The sequence below is a fragment of the Alosa pseudoharengus genome, unplaced genomic scaffold (assembly GCF_046254945.1).
Source record: "Alosa pseudoharengus isolate Yale_2024_CS ecotype anadromous, Long Island Sound unplaced genomic scaffold, YU_APseudo_1.1 YU_APseudo_1.1_scf_5, whole genome shotgun sequence".
In the NCBI taxonomy this organism is placed as follows: domain Eukaryota; kingdom Metazoa; phylum Chordata; class Actinopteri; order Clupeiformes; family Clupeidae; genus Alosa; species Alosa pseudoharengus.
In genome coordinates this window covers 25,487,531-25,510,099 of record NW_027468837.1, presented here as the reverse complement: position 1 = coordinate 25,510,099, position 22,569 = coordinate 25,487,531, and the positions used below count along the sequence as shown (strand labels likewise).

General features: G+C 43.3%; 1 protein-coding gene across 2 annotated transcripts; it reads left to right on the top strand.

The window, feature by feature from the left end:
* Positions 1–1,736: 1,736 nt before the first annotated feature.
* LOC143104419 (dysbindin) lies at positions 1,737–17,722 on the top strand. 2 transcript variants are annotated; one of them, XM_076268472.1, is made up of 4 exons: positions 1,737–2,195; positions 15,100–15,252; positions 15,444–15,587; positions 17,044–17,722. In XM_076268472.1, exons 1-4 carry the CDS (start codon positions 2,153–2,155, stop codon positions 17,283–17,285), a joined length of 582 nt encoding a protein of 193 aa, XP_076124587.1. In that variant the 5' UTR covers positions 1,737–2,152; the 3' UTR covers positions 17,286–17,722. The 2 variants fall into 2 exon arrangements, with proteins under 2 accessions (XP_076124587.1, XP_076124586.1); XM_076268471.1 differs by having other exon boundaries at positions 1,738–2,195; positions 15,097–15,252.
* Positions 17,723–22,569: the final 4,847 nt, after the last annotated feature.

Sequence of the window (22,569 nt, the reverse complement as noted above, 5' to 3'; positions counted from 1 at the left end):
CCCAAGGGTCGCTGGCTGCGGCGCCCTAGCTCAATAATTTCAGTATGACCTGAGCTACATCTGTGCCAAATTTGGTGCTTGTAGATAAATTGGCGCAAACAATGGGGTATAACTACAGTCAAAACTGCTTTTTTGGACAGGGGCCATATTGGAATTGGAGGATTAAGCTGTCCAGATATACTGGGTCATAAATATAAACATGTGTTTCCCATGATCAATTAAGTTGAAAAAGACATCAAGTTTGTATTTGTAGCTCATGTGGTTAAAAGCTAGTCGGAACCCTTATCGGGCAGCGGCCATATTGGATTGGCTGCCATCTTGGCCCCGAGGGTCTCTGGCTCCGGCGCCCTAGCTAAATCATTTCAGTATAACTTGAGCTACATCTGTGCCAAATTTGGCGCTTTTAGAAGAAATTGCGCGAAACGACCTATTTATGTGCTTAAGGCCCCCCACTACCGGGTTTCTCCCGTATTTCAAGGCCATCAAACTTCATTTTAAAATCATTGTGTATGAAATACACCCTACACATACACGATCACTTATTTTCAATTTCAACCGTTTTGTCATAGGCTAAAACGTGGCAACCCAAAACCCAAATAAAGCGGGTGCCGACTGCGCAGCCTGAGTCTCGTTGTAAGCAAGCGGGCTAGTTGAATGGCCTACTCCAGAACTAGCTGTTCTGAAATTGTTTAACTGATTAACTGATTAACTGAGTTAATTGATTAAAACATAACATAAACTGTTATTGAGTGTTGTTGATAGGCTACACTGAACTTGCGCCCTCGGAACCAAATCTGATAGCAAGCAGCTTTGGAGTTTTGGAAGTAGGCTGCAGGCAGGCAGCTGGTGGATACATAACTGGCATGCGTAAGGTAAAAGCAACGACCGAAATGCAGTGTTGAAACACGTGTATGAAACGTATTAAATATGCAAACACAGATCCGGTATAAACACTGACCCCCCCCCCCCCCCCCGAAAAAAATCTCCCGTTTTTGGAAAGCTAAATGCTAAATGTTGACAGGTATGCCTTAGACACTGCTGTGTTTAAGGGGAAAACACCAATGGTAGGTTTACGTAACTAAATTATAGATGTGAAATTGGGAGCACCTGAGAATGGGGAACTCTATTTCATAAGAGGTAGACAGAACATGCTCTTTCAAAATGCCAGAAAGCACTTCATTCTGTTCAATAATATCAATGCTGTGTCCATTTAAGGCAAGGTGATCTTGTAGCTTGTCAGACTACATTTGATTCACATCAGCTAGCTGGAAGCGTTTGCCTGTGAGTGCTCCTGTTCTGGCCATAGATGCTGCAGAGAAAGAGAAAGAGGGAGAGACAGAAAGAGGTAGAACGAGAGAGAGAAAGAGAGGGGTGTATTGTTTTTCTCTTTTTTCCCTAAAAACGCATAAAAGATTTCTTCATTAGGATAGCACAGATCAGATATTGTTCAGCAGGATCAAGTTATTTGACTTAACTTTAGTCAGTGACAAAAACACTGTCCATGCACCATTTACTTCCATGGTGTACAAAAAGACCCTTACCCTCTTTGGTGTTCTATAGGAATGGGGTAGGATTGGGCTGCCATGGGAATGCGCACACACAATTCTAATGTGAACTATCCCCTTAAACAGTTTTCCCAGCCCCTTTTAATTATGCAAAGCTCCTCCCCTACAGTTAGTGACCACTTGGTATGATCCATAAAACCCTAGCCCGCTTTGTCGTGGTTTGGACTGGGACTTAGTGCACAAGCAGTTTATTTAGAAGGAGGTGCCGGCCCTGACGCAGTCAAATCCAGGCAGCCCACTAACAACTTTCCTACACTTCACAGAGAGAGAGAGGGAGGGAGAGATAGAAAAAGGGAGAGAGTGAGACAGAGAGAAAAAGAGATACAGTAGGTAGTCAGATATAAGGGGGGAAAGAGAGAAAGACACAGGGTACAGAAAGAGTGGGGGATAGAGAGAGAGTGAGGGAAAAGAGAGAGACAGAAAGAAAGGAATGAGTTTCTGTGATTCCCATCCCCTGCCGTTGCTGTGTTGAGGAGCCCACTGACTCTGCCAGCTGTCCCACAGGACCAGACCATCCCCTCAGACCTCTCCTCCTCCTCCTCCTCCTCCAGCTCCAGTCCTTCCTCTCGGGAGCTGTTAGGATCATCATGTCTGCGTCTCCTGCCAACCTCCAGCACAAGCGCCTGTCCTGTGAGTACCACTCTCTCCGAGTCAACTGCAACTACCACCAACTCAGTCAGAGTGACAGATTGTTTTCCTGATGTGTAATAGATGTGTTTAATCTGTTTAATCTAGTACATCCAGAACATCCTGAAACACATATAATTGTATTGAGTCTTTATCCACCTCTGGCCCCGGTACCCCAGTTCACTCATTGTATATGCGATAAAGAGGCTTTTTAACATTTTTTATCATTGCTTTTCATCAAGTTGGTCTAGTTTCTATTGTGTATCTAGTGCATTAACTCTTCCATCACCACATTAGTTTTCTTCTGAAATGCACACCCTAAAACACATTTGTGAATGTTTACATTAAGGGTTTGCCTGCCTCTGAATGTAATTGTAGTTATATAGTTCAGTATGTATATGTCAATTTCAGACATTCCAATGGAGTCCGTCACTTGGAGAGCTGTAAAGTGAGGAGCACATATTATTCTGAGAGCCACATAGTTTCGGAGTGACTCCTAAGCTCCATATTTGGACCCTGGCCCCTCTTATTTCAGTCTTCGCAGGCTCAAGCTCTTGCACTTGTTTGACCATCATTTTGAAAGAGTGTGGAGGAATGCAGGTTTCCTGAGTGTGGGTATTTAAAGCAGGACAGTTTATGAAGTTAAAACTTGGCAAGTCAGTTGATAGGAATTTCAGATACTCTGCTCATTGGCTGGTTTGTGTGTGTGTGTGTGTGTGTGTGTGTGTGTGTGAGAGTGTGTGTGTGTGTTTGTGTGTGCGTGCATGTTGATGTGCATTAACAGAATGCTGACAAAATGGTCTAATATTACAATACTAACTTTTCTGCTTTGTCTATGAAATATCAAATTACATCAAATCAATGTACATAAATATTCTGTATATTCTTTGTTGTAAACACACTACATACAGAATACTGTACTTTTCCACATGCAACTGGCAATCAGTGAAGAGGTTATGATGATGATGAGTAAGAGACTCTGAATGGAGAGACATATGCATTTCCAAAAACATATTTCAGGATTAGCAATACTGTAACTCATATGTTTTCTGGTTAGTCATGTGTTTCAACTTCCAGTTCCCACATCTCCCTTGGATGCCTGCGCCTGTTGCTCTCTAAACAGATGCACTATGGTGACAGACAGTGACTCTTCCCCATTCACACAGTTTCCCACAAGGGAGTCCAGCCTACGCTGGATCACTGGAAATTGGTCACAGGGTGCCCTGGGTCATGAAGTTTTTGGTTGGGTGAGGGGTGACTTATTGTTCAGCCGCAACATTTGATCAGTGTGTGTGACCTACAAGTCACCCGATCCGTGCTAGGTGGCCTCTCCTCGAAACCCAGCTGCCGATCCATAGCGATCCTCTGGAATGTTTGGCCAGGCAGACAACGGGAATGTTTAACTTGGCACGTATGACTTGTAAGTGGTTGAATGCTGGTATCCGAGTGTGTGTCTTTTAGGGTCAACAGTGATACTTGAGATTTAGAGTGCTTCTGTGTGTAAATATTGCTTTCGGCCAGACATACTTAGCAAAAGTAAGTTAAACTGAACCATGAACATAGTTTTAGCAGTAGACCATGCTGGTTTATTGGTTGTGTGAATGTGGAAACAGCGTGCCTTCACAGTTCATGACCTGTAAGCTTTTCCTGTAGGATAGCTGGACGTGCTGAATGTGACTTTGAATTACTGTACCTATGTCAAGCCAGCACACTTAATGGCATACTAAAACATGTGTGCCTCAATAAGTATTCTAGTCAGGGCTATCTATGGAAAAAGTTTCCACTGGAATTGCTACTCATTATTCATTTTAGCAGTAGTGAGTTCATATCTCTGTTATTTTTACTTGTGTAATATGTACACAAGTATGCATAGTACATTTATTTAGACTGACAAAGTGTTCTTTGTTTAGTATTCCCTTTAAATATGTCCATTATACAACATCAAGTTTACATCATACACAAAGTATCTGTCAGTGTGTCAGTGTCATTTTGGCATTAGGCCAAAGTCAACTAATAATAGAAACATAACATAAGCAATTATCTAATCTGACCAAAACATGTCTCGATGCTGTCAGGACCAGAGCAAGCAAAGTTGCCATTACAGTGCTCTTGTGAACTGGTAAGTAAGTTCCCCCTACATAGTCTAACCAACTTGAAGAAAACAAGTGTCATGGAATTTTCCAGCAGATCTTTCATCATGGCAGTTGTGGCCCAGTTAAAGCCTTGTGCCTTTGAGAACTTAAACTTTATGAGTCGTTGTTTTCTTCAGATGGGCTTGTGTGGTGACAGTGCTAAATCTGAACCTGAGACAGGGGAAATGAAGCCTCTCTTGCTGTTTAGATCGGCCCTAAATCCCTAGCATTGAAATCTGGAAAGAACAGACAGAGGAGCTGAACTCTGTGTGCTACTAAACATGCACCCACTTCACACTTTATATTACTGATTGTCAGAGTTGTTTAACTGTAAAAATGTTTGAGATTTTATTTTCAGGGATAGAGGCAAATCCAATCAAAACCAAGATATGAAAATATTTTAATAAACATTTTAAGTTTGTTGTTTTGGACATCAATAACTTTAAATCTGTCCTATTGGTGTGGTTGTGAACATGATTACCAAAAAGACTGCACTGAAGGCAAAACAGAGAGATAAGCAGAAAAACTAAGACTGTTGACTCAACTATATATTCACCCTTCCTTCCATTCCTTCACCCTGCACTGTCAGTACGTTGGAATTACTCTTTGCTCTCTTCTGCTCTGAAAGGAACTGATTCTCCATCTTTTATCACACAGTTATACTGTAACCTCACGCTGGCCCCTTCTCTGAGTACTCTGCCAGAAGCCATTGCTCATTCCTTGTTTTTCTGGACAGTCAGAGTGACCTAGTCATAGTTCCAGTGGGGAGAATAGGCTCCCATTGAGAAGAGTGGTGTAGACTGATGTAATGGGAATGGGAGGAGGGCTTTTGAGTGTGATGGTGCTGGTCTGTGCTTCACCCTGTAGTCATGGAATGCATTTCCTATCACACACACACACACAGCCACACACACACAGACACAGACACACACACACACACACACACACACACACACACACACACACACACACACACACACACAACACAACCTTAAACACCCCTATTGTCAGACTCTGAAAACCGAAACAACTCCTCTCAAATCCCCCAATTAGTAATTCGCTTTCAGACTTTTGGAGCGAAGCCCAGTGAGTGTTGAAGAGAGAGGGCCAGTGAGAGAGAGTGGGGGAGGGAGGAGATGGGGGGGACAGATATGACCGAAATCCCCATGAGTCATACATAAGAGCCCCAAGAACTGCCACAACATACTCATACTCATCAAAGCTCCTTCACCCAGGAACTTTGTCACACACACACCAACATGCTGTTTTGTTTGTATGTATGACTGTGTTTGTTTGTTTATATGTTTGTTGTGCTGAGTCTCCGCTGTACCGCTAAGCAGCCTCTCTCTGCCACCCGACTCAGTGATGCCCTGTGGTCGGGCGTGTTATGATGCAGCGCAGAGGAAATGTGAGCACTCAGCATTTCTCTGGTTTGGCTCAGGACCAGAAGCCCTCAGGTTACCTCAGTGCAGCCTCCTCCTCCTCCTCTTCCTCCTCAGCCTCCTCATCCTCCCCCACTGAGAGCCCTACTGCTGCAGTGGCAAAGACACAGAGCCCTGATTGGCTACTTTACTATTGATGGTCATTTTTGTACGAGTCCAAAGACAAATGAAGAGTCGGCTCGGACATCACAGGAGAAGGAGAGACATCATGGCTTCATGGCTTTAACATAGGACATACCAGTAAACTGCTTGTGAATATAAAAATCACAAGTCATTCATTTCTGATTTTAATATTCCCTGCATGAACTAGGAAAAGTCAGCTCTCTTTGGCTGTAAAGAGATGAGTACACCAATAGAACTTAGAATATAATAACAGAAGGCTACTCAGGTTTGCTGATCGGATGAGCCAGTCTCAGAATGTAGTGTGAGCAAGTGTTTCCTGACTGACTGCTGATTAGTTGTTAGCCCATGGACATAGTGAGGGAGAGCTTTTCCCACCCTGCAGAGGGGGAGTTTAAAGAACTGAGTCCTTATGGGTGGACATAGATGGACATCATCTGACACTAATCAACCCAAATCTAATGAGACTTGTCCTGCTGACCCGACAGAACCAGACAACAAAGAGGACTCTGTCATCCCTTTATTTATGGATGTACAATCCACATGTATGTACATGTGCACGATTACATGTAAACATACAGACAGACATATACTCACATATGCACACACAAAAACACTCATAAAACATCCACACATACTCACACACACACACACACACACACACACACACACACATACACACACTTGTGTAAACATGCACTTCCAAAGAATTGAATATCCTTTGTTCCACACACACAGAAAAACACAGCTCCATATTTAACATGCAGCCTTTAACTGCACCCACGCATAGCATAATAGCCAGACATCATGTCACACTCTCACTCCTCCCCATAAGAACATGATGAAACCAACACACCCTTCAACTCCGTGCCAGGCCAAGTAAAACACACTCCATCTGAATGATCCTGAGCTCATGTGGGTGTTTTGGGAAGTGTATGTGTGTGTGTGTGTGTGCGTTGCCATGTTGTTGCTTTGCCTACATGAAAACTGAAACTGGGTATGAGATACAAAAATACCTTTAGCCATTAACACGGTGACATTAACGTCCAAACACATCACAGCAAGTCTGTGTTGACTCATGTTTCTAAGGGGAAAGCACTCAGGCGCGGTGGTGCAATGTGATAACAGTGGCCACACTAGGCTGTGGAGAACAGACCAAAATAAGCCTTGATGGGGATTCAAGACTCAATACCAAAGAGTGTGCCGTGGTGAAGCTCAGTGCAACCAAAAGGACTCATAACAAGCACAACACACAGCCTTTGCACAAGGAAAGACTTCTATAAACGTAGCAACTTCAAATGCATAAGGCATGTAAACAGCTGGGAAACCAAGCGAAACTTTACTCAGTCAGTGTCGGATGTGCTGGACATCTCAATGATGGAATGAGTGGGAAGATATATATATATTTTTTCGGCCTTTTATTGACAGGATAGTAGAGAATGACAGGAAGTGAGCGGGAGAGAGAGTCGGGGTGGGATCCGGAAAGGACCACAGGGCGGGAGTCGAACCCGGGTCGCCGGCGTACGGTGCAGGTGCCCCAGCCAGTTGCGCCACGGCTGGGGCCGATATTTTGTAAGACCTGCGTGTGGTCTGCAAGATCACAGTCATATCTGCACCGACATAATGAGCACAAGTAGGATAAAGAGAGAGAGGCAGTGGGGACAGAGCCTGTCCAGCTCATTAGAACATCACCATCATGGTGTTAAGATTTTTACATAATGATTTCTCCATTATATAACATCTCATGTTGACTTTAGGTACTGGATATCTCCTTCACCAGATGACCCCAAGGATAAAAAAACAAACAAAAAAAACATTTGATTAACTGATTAACAAGGCCAAAGTTTTTCGCTGTGCAGTTAAACGGTTGTTTTTGTAAGTTGTTTATCCTGTGGTCCAGTACTGCGGCTCACAGCTAAAACTAGAGCCTTATACCAGTGTCCATTCTTCAGACCACTTGTAATTAGCTGTCTTCTCAATCCGACCGATAAATGGAATCTTTGAATGCTTGGTGTTTGACTCATGGGAACCAGGAGCCAATAACCAGGGTCGGGAGGTCTGTGGCTGTGGGCAGCTCATTGAGATGGGTCCAGACCCACTGCCCTGCTCTGTGGTCCAGAAGTTCTTAGATCATCATCTGGAAAAGACGTTTCCTGTGCCTGCGGATCCAAAATCAGCCAGTGAGATGTGTTTTGTTTATCCTGTGGTTGAGCTGAGGGGGAATGGCGAGGGTCCCCCTTTTTACTTTCGGCAGGAAGACGAGGAGAGAGAGAGAGAGAGAGAGAGAGAGAGAGAGAGAGAGAGAGAGAGAGAGAGAGAGAGAGAGAAAGTATCTGTGTGCCTGAGAAGCATCAGTTGAGATGTTTCTAAAAAAGCTGGGCAGGGACTCTGCAAATGATCTCCTGGGTTACAAATCCCACAGTAAGGAGAAATGGTGACCTCCCTGCTGTCTTTCTCTCACCTCATTGAGGAGGAGGAGGAGTAGGAGGAGTAGTGGTGTGTTTTGGCTTATAAAAGATGCCATTTCTAAATGGAGGATTAGGGGTTTGTCAGGGAAAGAGCCATGCCACATCCGTCGGTTTGGAGCTGGGCCCTGATTCTATACAATCCTACCACTTCCTCTGTGGAGAGGGTGGGCGGAGGGTGGGGTGGCGTAGGGGTGGGGGTGGGGGGGGCAAGAAAGAGAGAAGGAGGAGAGAAAAAAAATGAGAGATTGAAGGAAAGTGAGAGGAAGGGAGGAGAAGCCAAGACACCGTAAAACAGAGACAAAGAGAATGAGAGAAAAGCTGTCCACTTCCAGGTTGGTGAGGGTAGAACAAGAAAGACAGCCGCTGAGAGAAGGGAAGAGAGCAACAGCAGCAGCACTCTTCCAGGAAGGCATGTCAGATCCTTTAACCCTATATCACAGCACACAATAAGCCTCTCTTTACAAGTCCATGCCGTCTCAGGCCCACTGGGTCAAACTGGCGCTCTGGGTAATCTCATTCTTCCGCTGCCCTTTCAATGGGCCTAGTGTGACAGCATCTCGTAAACAGCACCATGTTGACACTCGGCAAACACTGAAGTCATTGGGGTGTGTGACAGACATACTGACCTCATGCCGTATGACACTGTTTTCCTCTTCGCCTAGGTCAGCACGGTCACTAAAAATATACAACTAATTGACATGATTGGGGTTTTGATTTTCTGCTTGTGAGCAGATGTGATTGAATATTATGTTGACAGTGATGCCTCGTGATTGCAGTGACTCTAAATTTAGCCTCCTAGTCATGCATTATTCATGGATTTGTCAATCATGGTCAGGGAATGTTCTTTTCGGGCAGTTGAAGGCTAAGTGTAATGGTCGTGTCCGATTTTTCAGTATTACGAAAGGAGGAGTCTGTTATGAAATTCTTTATTGTTTAAGGAAATTATGTGATGCTTGTACAACTAATTCAACCCCTGAAAAGCTTTATACAAGAGGGGACCTTTTCAGAGGGTGGACTCGCTTGACTTGCTACATTTGCATTTACTTGCTTCACTTGCCACATTTGCATTTACTCCCATATTTCTATTAACACACATACAAGTGGGTCCATTCAAGTCTTGGCTCCAGTGGCCGTCTTTTTAAAAGTTTAATGTCGTGCAAAGGATTGCATGACTGCCCACAATACTGCTTTTAAGAGGGCACTGTGGCCTGGGCTGGCTGCTTCATTGTTGGCATGGCATGGTATGACCGTTCACCTTTGTGAAGCATGCCATCTCCGCTTACATAAGCTGGCGCACAAGTAAGGCAGCCTCGCATGCCAGGCTAGCCTTGCCCTCCCACGCTATGCTCTCGAGCCCTTAACGATGACCACAGTCCCGGCACAGGGTACCTAGAGGGAGAGCAGCACGCTGCCCCTTTGAATTTGGCTTGATCCCTGCCCCCCAGCCCTGCCCTCCATCCCATAAACCTTTACAGCTCATAGTGGGTGAATATATTTCTAGCTCTCTGTCTCTCTATTTATAAAAATATATATTATGTGATATTATATTATAATATGTTATATTATATTATATTAAAATGCTCCATGCTTTCTCACATGCTCACACCATTAAAATATACAACATTAAAGAGACATCCTGCCTCTCTGTCGCTGCCTCTGTGCTTTGAGACAAACTACTCTGGTGTTATGTAATCTCTTCCTTGTCTTCCTTGCTCATGCAGAGGAATAGCCAGCCAGACTCTCCCTCCTTTCTCTCTGTCTCTCTCTCTTATTCTCTTCCCTTTCTCTTCTCTGCGCTTCGCTTACATAAACCTGGAAAGACCAAAGAGAGGGACTGACTTTTTATGAAATGTCAAGTTGCTGGAAAAAGACGACAGCAAGAGTCTTGCTGAGCGCAGCAGAGTGCCACTGGGAAAGGGACTGAGGTCATATCACTCCTCTCCAAACACACACAGTGATACCAGCACACAACTATTTAGTCCCTGATCTCAGCCCCCCCCCCCCACAACACCTGTGTTCTCTTGGCAGGATAAGTTTACTGTGAGCTTCATGGGAATGTTCTTTTGAACGACAGACACTGTTTTAGAGTGTTCTGCTTCAAGAACATTCAGGAAGTTGACAGCTGGCCAGTCCTGTGAGCTGGTAGGTCGCCAATGGTTGGCACGGTGTTGGACTGGCACTAAAGCGTGGCAGTGGCCAGACTGGTGGTAAGGGGGGGGTGAGTCAGCAAGGCATGCTGGATATCATTTGGCATTAACTGGCATCCGTTGGCGCGGTGACCTGAGAGGAAGAGATTCGGTGGGAAGCTATGCAGGAGAGACAGACCAGTGTAAACAGTGCAGGGTATTGTGAACGTCTGCGGGTCTGAAAGGGATGAGGAATAGTCACGAGGTTGGCAACTAAGTGGAAAAGGCTTCGACAGTCACAACATGCTTGCAAACACACTCACGCTGGCATGCTCTCATGCATGCACAAACATTAACACACACACGCACATGCACACACACACTAGCATGCCACTCTTGTCGCTCACCTTTCCTGACCATTTAAATCTCCTCTTATCATCTTATCAGACTCACTGATTTCCCTATTCACACTGGACAACCACAGCAATTGGTGCAGCAATGAATATCTATTAGAAATAAGGAAACAAGCATGGTGTACAGTGCAGTGTCTTGATACACACTGGCTTTTTGACCATGTTGGTTCCTTCTTCATTGTATTGTGTCTGTCTGTATTTCCAAATAATGCTCTTAAGCAGTGGTTCTTGTGTGTAAGTGTACAGTGTGTGTCTGCGCTTGTGTATCTCAGGTTTTTGTTAGTGTGTGAGATACCGAAAACTGGCTTGGCAAACGTAGGAAAACAACCCATTAGCACTCTCCATGGAGGCTGGATAACCATAACATGATTCCCAATTTAGCCGAGGCTTAAAAGCCTGATCCAATTTGCCCAATCCCCATCAGTGGCGTCTAATTGCGTTTAAATCCCCTGGATGCGGTTCCCGAGGTGTTCAATATATATCGATGGGAAAGCTGTGGAAAGGCAGAGCGTAGCATTCAGAGACATAGACAGCATAAGGCCCTGGCACTCAAACTATACTGTTGTTTCAGCTGCACCTATCTATGGAAACCATGTTTAATGCTCAAGGATGCATCTGGGTGGTGGAGATGTACTGCCTGCTGTGTAAAGTCATCATAAGCTGGAAATAAAATATGTGTGTGACAGCAAGCCATTTCAAATTCTATTGTTTCTAAAAGTAGTTGCAAAAACACTGACATTTAAGAAGCTTTCACTGCCCTTGGGGCTATTTTGAAAAGTGATAACTGCTACATGACTATGTTAAGGCATAAATGCTGAATGATCAAGGGTGGACTGTCACTATGTGTTTCCAGTATACTGCATTCTGTTGCACTACATAGAGAGATAGTGGAAAGAGCAATAAGCAGAGCTGGTGTCTGCAAGGTCAGCGGGTATCCATGCTGTCAGTGTCCGGCTCGGGGGGTGGGGGGGGGGTGCGCACACTGACAGAGACATGGAGGGACATGCCCAGGGCTGGCAGACATGTCCAAACGTGTCCCGTCTCCTCTGCTGTCCTCTCGTCCTCCTTCTGTGTTGTCGCGGTAGCTGTTGCTGGGTAGCAGGCGGCGGGGATGGGGGTCGTGCAGAGCATGAAAGGGTTACGCAGAGGACACCAGATGCTGGTGATGGCAGAGGCCCCCAGAAATACAGGGCACAACACACACACACTCTTTCACTGCACTCTCTGTCTCTCTTATCCCCTCTCCTCACACACATACACAATCATAGACAGAGAGAGAGAGAGAGTGTGTAAGAGAGAGAGAGAGTGGAAAAATGAATAAGCAGAATGAGCCATCGGACTGTTGTGAGGGACTGTGATGCTCAGACGTCTGGTCAGTGTGAGAGCAGCAGGTAGTCAGACAGTCTGGCAGCCATGGGGAGCTGGGAAGGGACACCAGATGCTGAGGAACGGGATGGGAGGGATACACACACACAGACAAACACACATTAGATCCCTTTCTCTTTCTTTGTTTCTTTCTTTCTCTTTCTCTTTCCCTCTCTCTTTCTCTCACTTTCTCGCTCACACACACACACACACACACACACACACATACACACACTGTCTCTCTGACACTGTGATTAGCAGCACCGGAGCGCCACAGGGAACTGTGCTCTCTCCAGTCCTGTTCACCCTGTACACATCTGAATTCTGCTACAACACCGAGTCATGCCACATGCAGAAGTTTTCTGATGATACTGCAATTGTGGGGTGTATCAGGAACGGGCAGGAGGAGGAGTACAGGAGCCTGGTAGAGGACTTTGTGCAATGGTGCAAACTCAATCATCTTCAACTCAACACTTCAAAGACCAAGGAGATGATGGTGGATTTCCGCAGGTCTAAGCCCACTCTGCTACCAGTCCACATTGATGGGGTGAACGTGGAGGTGGTTAGCACCAAGTATCTGGGTCTCCACCTGGACAATAAACTGGACTGGTCAGCCAACACTGATGCACTCTACAAGAAAGGGCAGAGCAGGCTGTACTTCCTGAGGAGGCTGTGGTCCTTCAATGTGTGCAGCAAGCAGGATGTTCTACCAGTCTGTTGTTGCCAGCGTCCTCTTCTATGCAGTAGTATGTTGGGGAGGAAGCACAAGGAAAAAGGATGTGGGGCGAATTGACAGGCTGGTAAGGAAAGCTGACTCTGTAGTGGGAGCTGAACTGGAGTGCATCACTTCACTATCTGACAAAAGGACCCTGAATAAACTGATCAACATCTTGGACAATGAGTGTCACCCACTCCACAGCACTATTGTTAAGCAGAAGAGCCTGATCAGCTGGAGACTTCGCTCACTGCCTTGCACAACAGACAGACTGAGAAAGTCATTTGTCCCCAGGGCCATTGAACTGTTCAATGCTTCACTTAAGGGAAGAGGAGAGATAGACTTCTCTGCATAGTCTGTCTGCCTCTTCACCCCCTCCACGTTTGGATACTGTCTGTCCACTAGCCACTTTTACCACTGTCTTCTGCCTCACTGTTTGTGTGCTATATTAGCACATTAGCACATATGCATAACCCCTCCCTCCATGCCACAGCCGAACTGTGGCCACACTTATACCTTTTCTTAAATAGTTAAATACATAGATATATAGACTTAACTTTACTTTATTTCTGCATTGTTGCACTGTTGGACTTACTCATTTGCACTATCACCATGACCACTACCATTGCACTATCACCATGACATTCATTCACACAGAGCACCTTACCTTACCTTACTATGCACAGAGAATCACAGGCTCAGTCCCTGCCTCAGTCATTGCAAGCGCCTCTGATTGATTAATCACCACAATGTGGATACTGTTTTTAGAATTGATTTAGATTAAGTGTTAGTTAGTATAATTTGTATTTTAGTATATTTAGCATATTCTTTATCTTCTACTGTCCTTATTGCTTAGTTGTGTTTTTATATTATATACTTTAATTACTCTTTCTGCTGTTAAAGAATGTGTTTGTGTTGTCTGTATGCTGCTGAGACCTTGAATTTCCCCTGGGGATCAATAAAGTATCTATCTATCTGTCTATCTACACACACACACACACACACACACACACACACACACACACACACAAACTGGGACACAGCAGAACAAACAAACAGATTTGATTTACGTCAGTAAATTAAGTGATAGACACACAAATAACACAGTTTCCCACACCACACATTCACTCTCACACACATATCGTCACGCCACACAAGCACACTTGCGTCAGTAGCTCCAAAGGTAATTAAGTCAAAGGGCCATCAGTGAAACACACGCCTCCATAATCCTGCTGCAGGAGACCAGATTAAGAGCTCAAGCAGGTGACTGAAGAGTTTCATATACACCATATCAAATGTATACATTGCGCTCCATAAGGGGAGATCAATACAGACATATAATTCATTTACATTATGCAATAACTGTGAGGTCTGTGAGGTATATAAACACAAGCAGGAAAGTGATGTGTGCAATATGTGTGTAGCAGTGAGCAATAATTTAGCTGTCAGCAGAATAGGGATTTAATGTCAACATGGTCCTCCAGGTGTTTGTAAGCAATTTCATAATCTCATTGTTTAGCCAAGTGTATTTGTATGCTGTCCAGTTCCTCACGACCTTCCTTAAGTGGCATTTTCCTAAGTGACTGTAGAGGTAGTGCTCTAGGGCCTACCCTGCTGATAAATGCCAGTAGATAAATAGGTCCTGCATACTAAGTGCCTTTAGGTGAAGTGTGCTTAAACTGTTCATAAATTAAAGATTTCAATTCAATGTATCAATCATAAATTAAACTGTGACAAAAGTTACACCTACACCATACATGTTCCCGTATCATATGGAGATAGGGGGAGTACCAGTAGCCTTAAACAATTAATTAGCTTATGAAGCACATACCAAACAGCACTAGATTTGTATTTGTGTATGCCCTGTGCTTTTGACCATATATTTAAACATATTGTTTTGTACAGTGATGCTGTAGTGTTTAATCTTCAATAATAAATAAGGTGCAAGTGGAATATTTGTATTGTTGGTCTTGTACTGTGAGTTCTATTGTCTGCTGTTTCTTTAGTAATCTGCTGCCCCCTATTGGTAGAAGAGTGACTCAACATTCATACTCTGCATGCCATTCAGAGGCACCTGTTAGATCATGATGTGTGAATGACTCTTGAGCTCTTGTGTGTGTCAGCAGCGGAAATGGAGCATGCTCAGAGGGTATCTGAGATGGACGCGTCCCGGGAGATGAAGCTGAGAGAGAGGCAGCGCTTCTTCTTTGAGGAGGTCTTTCAGCACGATGTGGACGTTTACCTGTCCAACTCACACCTGCAGATAGACTACAAGAGACGTGAGTGATTCCATTGACAGGACAGACATACACGTGTGTCCAAATGTATATGCACACATATACACACACACACACACTCAAACACACACACACGCACACACACACACATGCACACACACACACACACACACACACACCAATCCTGCTTTTTAATACCTTGGGCTCCTGTGGGCTCCTGTCTCTCTGTGCAGCCCCGATCGGTAGCATCTCGTCCATGGAGGTGAACGTGGACATGCTGGAGCAGCTGGAGCTCCTGGACCTCTCCGACCAGGACGCCCTGGACGTGTTCTTCAGTGCTGCAGGAGACGATGGAGGGCTGGCCTCTCCTCTGCCTGGTAAACAAACAACAAATATAAACACAACAACAAACACAAATACAAACACCAGCACAAAAACAGGCAGAAGCACTAGCACTTATTAGGGTGGGTATTACAGGAGCTGTAGCTATCTGGTCAGCGTGAGGGTTGGGATCGCTCCTCCTCAGAGAGCTGGTCATGAAGTAAGGATGCACTTAGAATGGAGCTGAATCAAGTCTGGGTTCGATCTGACCCTCAAGTTGGAAAGATGTCCCTCAAGTTGGAAAGAATGTTGCTGCTGCAGCTCCCATCTTTAGGGGAAAGTCCGTAGGAGTCGATTGCCGAGTGTGGAGTAACACGATCTGGATCTTTAAAAAAAAAAACAACAACAAAAAAAACATAGTCCAGTATTTCTTTCGAAATTGAAATGAAGTTGTATGCAACAGCAAACCCTAGCTTACTAACAGGTTGGAATTTTGAAATTTCACGTGACGTGATGTCGACTCCAATCGACTCCTACGGACTTTCCCCTAAAGATGGGAGCTGCAGCAGCAACATTTCCGGAAAGGTACTGGCTTGATGAAATTCATTCTGGACTCTATCCGACCACATAAAGACCTCGGGATACTTCGGTTTGGCTTTAGGGACCCTCTACTCACTACCACGTAAGTGTAATGTTGTTTGGAACTGTAGAAGAGGTATAAAAATAGCGTTTTGTAGCGGCGAAATGACATGCCCGGGTCACTTCCAGGCTAACGAGTTTTGACTAAAAACGGTAAAATCGAACTTTCTCAAAACACATCCGAATGACATGATTTTGATGTCAACTCAACGTATGTACTCCCAATTATCCGTAAATTGATCTAAAGTGCATTTTACTCCGGATAATTCCTTTAAGGCTGGTCTCACAGGCAATTGTAAAGAAACTATTTAAACTATGTGTTTGTTAATCTTCTGTAGAATTATGCCAAACATGAAGATGACAGATATAATGGATCTGACCCTCAAGTTGGACAGATTGACCACATAATGGCTACAGCAGGACCAGTTCAGAACCACATAAGGGCCAGATCAGCGCCACATGTTAGCCACGTCTGAACAGCTCCCACATCAGCTGCCTAATGTAGTCCTGAGTCATTCAGGAGAACATGCAGATGGCATGCACTTAAGCCATGAGTACACTGCTACGGATGCTGTCTGTCGGTGTGGATGATACAAATGTCGTCACCAGCACCAGCTATATGGCCTTCCCATGCTGCACCAGAGTTTTGGGACCATACGAGACACTGAGGCGCACGATTGTATAGATGTATAAACAGTATAAACAGCATGAGTGTATCTGCAGAAGTTAATCCAGGCCTTCGGGGTAACCAATGGCTTGGGTGTTCGTGTTGGTTGAACCTTACTTTACCATATCAGCTACAGGAGCACTGTATGTCCTGCACACTGACTTCAGTAGTCTCATATCTGATGCACTTTATATCCCTGCATGCAGGCCAAGAGGACGACGAGCCAGGCGAGGATGGAATCACTCTGCATGTGCCCAACAGCTCTTCAATCAAGTCCCGGATGTCCTCCACATCCTCTGCCGCCTCTTACGACAGCCAGGGGACCAATGGGGAAGGGCCAGAAACCCCCACCATCCAATCAGAAGATGAGGATGGTCACAGTGACGACCTGTTGCTGACACCCACAGGCATGGATGAGAAGAACGCCCCACCCCTTTTCTCTCCCTGAAGAAAAGCCTAGTTTAATTGGCGAAAGACTATACCTGAAGTGGGCAGAATGTTCTAGACCACTCCAAAAACTGCCAAAGACTTTCATAGACAAGCTCAAAAGACATTGGTACACCTTCATTCACCAACTTTACCAGTTTGACTTTCTGCACTCAATAATAACTTTTGACATGTTATCATTAACTAAATAACTATGCGACTGCATGTTTGAGTCAGTGCTTTGGTTTTTATCTTTTTGTCATCTATCGTAAAGGTCTATTGAAATATGTAATTTTCATAGCACCTCCCCATGCCATGTACTGTACCTACTCAGAAGCTGTAAATATCAGAGATCTGTTGGTGAAAGCATGCTTCACTGACAGGTGAAAGTACAAAAATCGCCTTTGTTTCTGCTTAACCAACAAAAAATAAACATTTGTAGATTGTAGATATTTTGGAGATCAGTTTACGCTCCAGTTTATTACATGATAATCTTTAAAAGACCAACTCCTCTTTTGTCTGATTATTAAGAACAACACGTGATTATTAAGAACATCTTTAACATCACAGATAACATGGCTGATGAAGGACAAGGAAGGAGATGGAGTGATACAGAAGTAATATATAGAAGTGAAGAAGAAGAAAGGTCATATCTTCCTCTCTATAACTGCTCAAAAAAATGAAGGGAACACTTACAGTTTTCCACAATTGTTAAAACACATTTTTTGAAACCTTCCACCCTTTTCTCAAACTACATTCACAGAATGTCTGACAGTTCTTGCAAATTAAAACTAGGGCTGTCAAAATAACTGATTAATTTCGATTAATTAATTTGAGAAAAAATAACTGATTAAAAAAATTTGTGCAAATTAATCGATTCCGTATTACCTTTGACCCCGAGCCGTTCTAATCAGTAAAAATTAGACTGCAAAATGAAGGAGAGAGAAGAAAACGTGCTGCCTGGATCATTGATTGGAACATTTACTTTTAAAAAACGGCCTGATGGTGTTGATAAAAATAAAGTGTTGAAAATATAGTCCTCTGCAATGTCTGCAGCAAGGAATTTGCATATCACCGGAGTTCATCAACTCTATAGTCGCACATCAATGCAAAGAAATAAGTGTTGACATTGAGGGGAGTGTTAATTTATTTTCATTATGTCCCCTAGGTTATATATGTGGCCTGAAATGCCTTATGTGAAAAAAAAACTTATTCCCGAAGCACTTTTGAATTTATTTCCTCAGCATATTAGGTCATATCATAGATTATTATGGCAATTATTTGAACAGTGAAAATAATAATAAAAGAGTTTTTGAACTTTAATGTCACTAATGCTGATTATTCAATGATTCATTTGAATTTAAATATTTAAAATACTTTCACAGCAAAAATGATATATGCAATTAATTTAGATTAATTAATCACAGAGTAGCCTATGTAATTAATTAAATTATTTTTTTAATCGATTGACAGCCCTAATTAAAACACTCACCTCAAAAGTTGTACCTGTCCAAACGGTGTCAGAGTACTGATCCAGTTTATGATTGAAGTGTTGCCTTAATTTTTTCGAGCAGTAGGCTATCAGAGGCGCCGCTAGGGTTGTATTCCATAGTAGCCTATGCACCATACGTGGCCCAACCCCCCCCCCCCCCCCCCAAAAAAAAAAAAGATACCCTTATTTACCAAATTTACCCTTATTGAGCCTAAGACAAACCTTTACATAAACTGGAACAGAAAGCCCCTCTTAATCACATCAACCTACCCATGTCATCCATTATCAAATAGCCTACTGCATTAAGCGTCTATAACTTTTACAGCTGGCTGTAGGTTGGCTTATAGGGGTGTTTCACGCTTTTTAAAAGTTCTGGGATGAGGGAGATTTCTCTCCCGGGATTTTTTTTTTTTAATTCTGGTTGCTAAACACACTATTTTAACGCAGTTTGGAAAGGACAGAAATGCCTTTACAAAGCAAGCGGCTCTGACTCAAATTAGGTGAACATACCTTATGAGCATTATAACTTCACTGCCCAACCCGCGAAAAAGGGAAAGAAAAGAAAAAATTAACCAATGAGTTTATGTCGCGATTTGCGAGAGAAAAACACAGTTATGGTAACTTACTAACAATAAGGATTTGCTCACAACACTATAAATACATTACACTGCTGTTTTGGTTGTCCCAAACTTTTAGATGATAGGCATAGGCCTACGCACAGTCAAGGAATTTTAACACCCGCACCAACCCGACTCGTCATGACGTGCCTTAGCCCCAAAAAGGCTGAGAACCTCTACACATTAACTGAATCCCTGTTCCAACCAGTGTTTTATTTTTTTTAAATAAGCCTACAGAGGTAGGCTAAACAAACAATTCAACATTTTAAACATAGACATAGACGTAACATAGACGTCTTTATACAACAATTGGGTTCTATGGAACTATTTATTTGTTTCTGATTGGCCGAGAGACGTTCCATGAGTTGGAATATCCCTGGACATTTCAACTCAGACTTTGCACAGCTAATAATAAATCACTCCGCGATACAATGCGAAGATTTGACACAATGTTCTCATCCCAGCTCTCCACTATTTTAAGCAAAGGGTTACTCCTTAGCAAATCATAACGAAACAGTGCTTCACCACATCTGTGGATTAAGCCACACAGTCAACTCAATGTAAGTAAGATAAACGAGGATGCTAATTGTTCTCAGCATTGCCAGCATTGTGTATAATATGATTGTCACTTGGAGGAGACTTGTAGATAACTAACGTTAGCATAGTTAGCTAACCGCTGCTAACGTGCTAGCATCGTCACGTCAGGCTGTGCACAGTAGTGTAACATTTATTCACCATAAATTAATAAAGTTGAGTGGTTCTGCAATGTAGGCTATGTTTCCGTTTTTTTGCAGTACCATGTCCCTTACATGACATGGCCCAGTGTCCTTGTAACATGCATGCAGCAAACCTAGATATGAATGTGATTTCAGCCCGACTTTCAACATTTCTTTCAAGAAGACACGTAAACCACAAAGACCCGTAACGAGGGATCTGGAATGTTGGTTACCTAGCAACCAAGACGCTGTCTATTGAAAAGGGAACTATTTTTTGATGCGTAAGAACGATGTCGAAATTAACATTTTTAAACAATATTGGGGTGTTTTCAGATTATTTAGTTTGTGGTAGACTTGTTGTATAAAAGCAATATAGCACGAGTGAGAGTGGGATTGGTCATGGATATTCCCACGGCTGTTGTTCATAGCCGTGGGAAGTGGGGGTGCACCCCCTGCAGGAAAGCACGCGTATTTATGTGTCATACCACTCACGATCAGAAAAAAAAGAAGCTCTCTGTCCCCCTGTCTATTATTCTATTATGCACTAAAAAAATGTTACATTAGACCTGGGAGATCTAAACAAAAACTAAACAAATTAACAAAACAAACCTGAGGGAGATATCCTATGACGCTAGCTTTATGGTACGACAATATGCCATATTAAGTAGCCTAGCTGAATATTACCGTGAGTTTCCCAAGGAGCTGAACACGGGCCGCCTCAATCTTCAGCTTAAAATGATGCATAGTGTTATCGGGGAGTCTCGGTGCACCACGGTGAAAGGTGGCATGGATATTGAGTAAGCTCCATCCACAAACAAGAGCTCTCTTCAGCGAGGTAGATTAATTTATTCATCTGTGTCTTTGCGTGCCTGTTTCAGTGGCCTCCTCAGAGCGTTCTTTCTCAGCGTCAATAATTATTACGTTTTATTAATGTTGGTGTTCAACAGTTTTATATTTCACGTGTTCACCGTCGATTTCGGTGCAAGGCTACAGCAACTTTGTTACCGTACTAGTGTAGCGTCAGATAGCAGACGGTTACTTTGTTTGCGTTAGTATCAATCTGTGGTTTGCGACATTTTGTCGCATTTTTTCTGTAGTGTAGCCATAATGTTCTTGACAGTGATGTATGCCTGCCTGTGCTGTGTGTCACGCAATGCCAGTATGTTGTTGTCCATTAGCAGAGAAAGGCGTTTAAATAAAATACAATAACTTTTTTTAACCCCCCCCCCAGACTACAGCACCCCCAACCAAAACTCACTTCCCACGGCCCTGCTGTTGTTGCCTGCGCCACTCGGCCTCCGGCCTCGTGGCTACGGCCGAACAACACCCGTGGGAATATCCATGACCAACCCCACTCTCACTCACTCGTGCTATATTGCTTAAATAGACCGTGACCGTAGAGGACAATCTCTCACTGCTGTCAGTGTCAGCATCACTGTTAAGAACAGTACGCCTACATCTTTTAACGTTACGGTTAAGCGCCTGAAAAATATTAAGCTGCTGCTGTTGTTTTCTTTTCATGACTGAATGATTTAGGCTATTATCATAGGAATGAATGGAACGTTGTGTTTTTAAGCGCCAGAATTTACCTATCCAAAGCCACGCCCGAAAACCGCCACAGGTCAATCGTTATCATGTCATGACAATGCTACGTTTTCATAATATAGTGTATGGTTTCCATGCACACCATATTCCGGTTTTATTCGGAATAATGCCAATATTCAGATTGCACATGATGAGTCAATACATATAGGCTATAGTTGTTAGTTGTCACACAAGTTTTTTTTATTGTTGTAGGCTAATATTGAATGATTTCACAAATAAAGCCGTGAAAAAATTGTACGCACAGTGCGTACAGGATTACGCCTACCGGCGCCACTGGGCTATATATATATATATATATATATATATGAAACGGGCTATATATATATATATATATATATATATATATATATATATATATATATATATATATATATATGAAACGGAGATGTAACGTGGCTACCGACGCTACCGAAGATTTTGAACTTGCATGTTTCATGCATTTTAGGGCAAAAAATACCATGGGATTGTGTTCTCCATTTGAGGAACGTAATCAATTGCGGACATGCACATACAGCTCAGACAGAGCGCATATAGGCCTAGGTTAGGCTACTTTTACTTTCTAGAGCGCATTCATTAGGCTACGTAAAAGATGCTTCATACCAAAACAACGATCAAACATTATCAAATGTATCATGACGTGTTGTCAGAAAGACTTACTCCAATTAGAAAATCGAAACCAAAATCATGTAAGTTTAAGTGTTCTCTCATTGACGCCTGTAGGAGACGATCGAATTTTGTAAATTTGCACGTCGTAAAGTTCAATATGAGAGTTAAAATAAAGCCAGTCACAAAAAAAATGTTACATTAGACCTGGGAGATCTAAACAAAAACTAAACAAATTAACAAAACAAACCTGAGGGAGATATCCTATGACGC